The following is a 3,546-nucleotide window of genomic DNA, read 5'->3' as shown; positions in this document are numbered from 1 at the left end:
GTCTAGCATTAAAATTAGCTTGTGTACCCTGAACATCTAGGCATTGAGGGTGAGATGCCAGTGCCCTCAAAGAGTGCTTTGTAGCAGAGAGAGATACCAAGCTGAGACTGTTCTGTCCTTATTTCCATTTTCTATTGTTGTGTACTACGTCAAATAATTTTTGGAAAGACGTAGAGGTATGAACAAATTCAATTAAAAATGCTTTTGGCTGTTGATAGAACACCTGTATGATTAAACGTTGACAGCATTTGCCTGCGTGCCTTTAAAAGGTTGCGGGAAATGTACTCTACTTTGAAGAAAGCCTTAAAGTGTGTTTTCAATTATAGTGTACTAAGCACTGGAAAGAGTCAGCCATTCAGGAAAAGGTAGTGGTGTATCTGTGCAGGGTAATAGTTCTCCATGTCCCAGCTAAAGGCTCTGAGGGAGCGATGGTGAAGTGTTGTGGCCGTTCTCTTGACCTTGTGTTAGGTTTAAAGATGCTACACACTCAGGGCAATGACTCTGTTTAGAATGGTAGGCTCTGATTTATCATTCATACACTAATTTCGCGTCCAATGCTACTGACAGTAGTCAAAATCATGGCACCAGTTGAGTCTGATCTGAGCTGGAAGGTAGTTCTGTTTCAAATTGGAACTCGGGGAAACTTAACTACCAGTTTACTTAAGCCAATTTTCAAGGAGGAGTTGGTTTAAGCGTGATGCTCCATTTCAAACTTGACTGCTCTCTCTTTGGTTTTAGATTGAATTCAAGCAGGTGTTTCAAAACCTGCGTCAGATAGCATTACCTGTCACTGGGAAGCTAGATCTTTCCGGGGAGTGGCACAGAGGGTTTCACCCTGAGATTTCACTATCAATGAAAAACATCTTTTGGGAGATATAACACTCTTTAAGCTTCTCCAATGAAAGTGTGCAACGTGAAAGCTTATTGTTATTTTTGAAGGGGGTGTGTAGGGATTTAACCCCCATGACTGTCTTGAACACCACTCCAGGTGTGATAATTCAGTCAGAACCTCAAAGAGGCATTAGCTACCCGTGTAAGCGTATGGAGTGTCATTTTAATGTTCTGTATCTTTGCCGTGCCTCCACCTTCTTTGATGAAAAAGTCTATTTTAAAATTTGTAAGAAAATATTTAACATAATAAGATGATGAGTCAGAGGTTTGAAAAAGCTAAAAAGGGAAGATGTAGTTAAATAATGCACCTTTTTTATTTTTTAGCTACATCTGACTCATGACATATAATGTATTCGGCTAAGTTCAAAGTTTTCTCTTACAAAGAGAGTTTTATGAAACAACTCTTCAGACTGGTTTTTACTTCAATTATAGTAGCGGGTTTTGGAGTTTAAATCATTAACAACCTCTGAGTGAACTTTTATCCAAATGACTGCAAGTCACAAAGAGAACAGTCCTCTTTCACCAAGTACCTTTTGTGCTGGAGTGAGACCCGTCCTTTTCTATTTTTCCCCTTTATGTCTCTCTTTGAAGAAAGATGTGTGATTTGTAAAGTAATGAAAGTATGTATCAGTTAATGAAAACTGCTATATTGAACTCACAATGCAAACTGGAATTGCTTCAGGGTAAGCTTCACATACCTGCATTAAAGCAGGGGAAAAAGTAAATTTCAGAAGTCAAGATTGCTGTAGGAGTATCATGTAGCAGTTAAATCGACCATCAGGGGTGACCTAATCTTATTTTTCCCCCTTTGTCAAGGAGCTGTAATTTTCATTTAGGCAGCCTTTTCCAGATTTAACTCCACTGGACACTCCAAAACGGGGCACTTATTCCATCAGACTAGTTATTGATTTCACCATATGTTATTTTTCAATTTTTATTTTTGTTCTTTTTATTGTAATGTTTTTGGAGAGTGCGTGGAAGACTGTCACCTCCACAGACTTAAGGTGAATGGGTGAGAGAGTAATTCTCCGAGTGCCAAAACCCTGAAGAATTTATGTAGTTTAATCAACAAAAGAAAGTTACGAGAGAAACCTATTTTCTCTCGAAAAATCAGTAAGAATAATGAAATAATCGTCGTTTCAAGAGTGGGGAAAACTTTTTTTCCCCCTAGATCTGGCGAATAGCGGGATAAATTTGAAGAAGTCCATCCCACCCCCGCACGCGCGCCCCCCATTCTTTCCAGACAGAGCGGTTGCAAATCCCAGCCTGAGTCCGCCCTGGGAGCCTTAGGGCACCTTCCTCTTTGCTGTGTGTGTGTGTGTGTGTGTGTGTGTGTGTGTGTGTGTGTGTGTGTGTGTGTGTCTAGCTCTCGCTCTTTCCTTCAGTCTGTGCCTCTGTGTGTGTGTGTGTGTGTGACAGAGAGAGAGAGAGAGAGAGAGAGAGAGAGCGCGAGAGGAGAGAGAGAGCGAGAAAGAGAGCGAGAGAGAGAGAGAGCAAGAGAGCGAGCTGTGAGCTGTGCTGCCGCCGCCGCTGCCCTTTGATCCCGACATTAGTGTTAGGGGCTCGGAGACACAGAGCGCGGCCATAGACACCGACGCACCGGCACTCATTTATTTATACCTCCCATCACACACGCGAGCATAGGACACACACACACTCACACCTATTAGATCCGTTTCCATTGAAGAATATTACGCTCGGGGACAAGCCAGGTGCACGACCAAAAAATTTAAAAAAAAAAAAAAAAAGGAAAAAAAAAAAAAGAAAGGAAAGAAAAGAAGAAAACCCCTCTTCTGGCTCCAGGAAACAAGCTTCAACCCATTGCACACACCGGAGAGAAGGGGTTTCCCCCTGCCCGCCCGCGCGCCCCCCAACTACCTCCCCGCTCCTGCCAGTGTCTGCCTCTCTGCCCCCACGGGGGTTTATTTGATCTCACATTAACCAAGGAGGAGAATGTGAGAAAAGGGGGAAAATGCCCAGGAGGAAGCAGGAGCAGCCCAAGCGCCTTCCCTCACGTAAGTCATCCCTTCTCCACCTCCTCTCGTGCCATTTTCTCGCCCTCCCTCTCCTCTTTCCCCTCCGCAGCCTCCTCCGTTGTTTTCTGCATTAGTTTAGGGTTACAGAGGTGAAACTGACAAAGACACAGCCCGGGTTACTCCTCGTTTAGGTCTATGCTGAGGCAGCCATGTTGGTGATGATCAGCCCCGTGCCCTTTCTATTCTCTCTCTCTTTTTCTTTCTTTCTCTCACCCCCCCCCTTTTTTTTTTTCCTTGAGATCGGGCTTTTTTCCCTTTTCCCTCCCCCTCCCCCTCCTCACTCCGGGTTGCTGGGGGGAGGGGGCAAAAGAAGGGAGGAGGGGAGTAGTGTGGATGCCGGGGTTTTTTTAATCGGGGGTGGAGGGGAGGTGGGAGAGGTTGGAATCTTTTTAAACAAGAAATTCCTTGCGGATCCCGGTGCCTGAGGGTGCGGGGGTCGGGGCGCGCGGAGGGCTGGCGGCCGTGACATGGCGTTTGGGGGTGTCGGGGCGAGGGCGCTCGGCCGCCTGCCGAGTACGGGATCCAGGGAGAGGTCCGTCTCCGGCTAAAGGTTGCGCCGGGGCTGGTCGGGCCCGGAGCCGCCGGCGGCAGCGGCGGCGGCAGGAGCAGGAGGCGGAGG

At 46.1% G+C, this 3,546-nt stretch overlaps 1 protein-coding gene across 1 annotated transcript in view; it reads left to right on the top strand.

Moving 5' to 3' along the window:
* Positions 1-2,799: 2,799 nt before the first annotated feature.
* ZNF827 (zinc finger protein 827) overlaps positions 2,800-3,546 on the top strand; it is a 184,060-nt gene continuing 183,313 nt past the window's right edge. The window contains exon 1 of the mRNA XM_007471998.1: positions 2,800-2,906. Within this exon, the coding sequence (XP_007472060.1) occupies positions 2,864-2,906 (43 nt within the window). The 5' untranslated portion in view covers positions 2,800-2,863. The remainder of the gene's footprint in view (positions 2,907-3,546) is intronic.

The sequence above is a fragment of the Lipotes vexillifer genome, unplaced genomic scaffold, assembly GCF_000442215.2.
Source record: "Lipotes vexillifer unplaced genomic scaffold, Lipotes_vexillifer_v1.1 scaffold269, whole genome shotgun sequence".
Classification (NCBI taxonomy): domain Eukaryota; kingdom Metazoa; phylum Chordata; class Mammalia; order Artiodactyla; family Lipotidae; genus Lipotes; species Lipotes vexillifer.
This window is presented reverse-complemented; position numbering and strand designations above follow the sequence as displayed.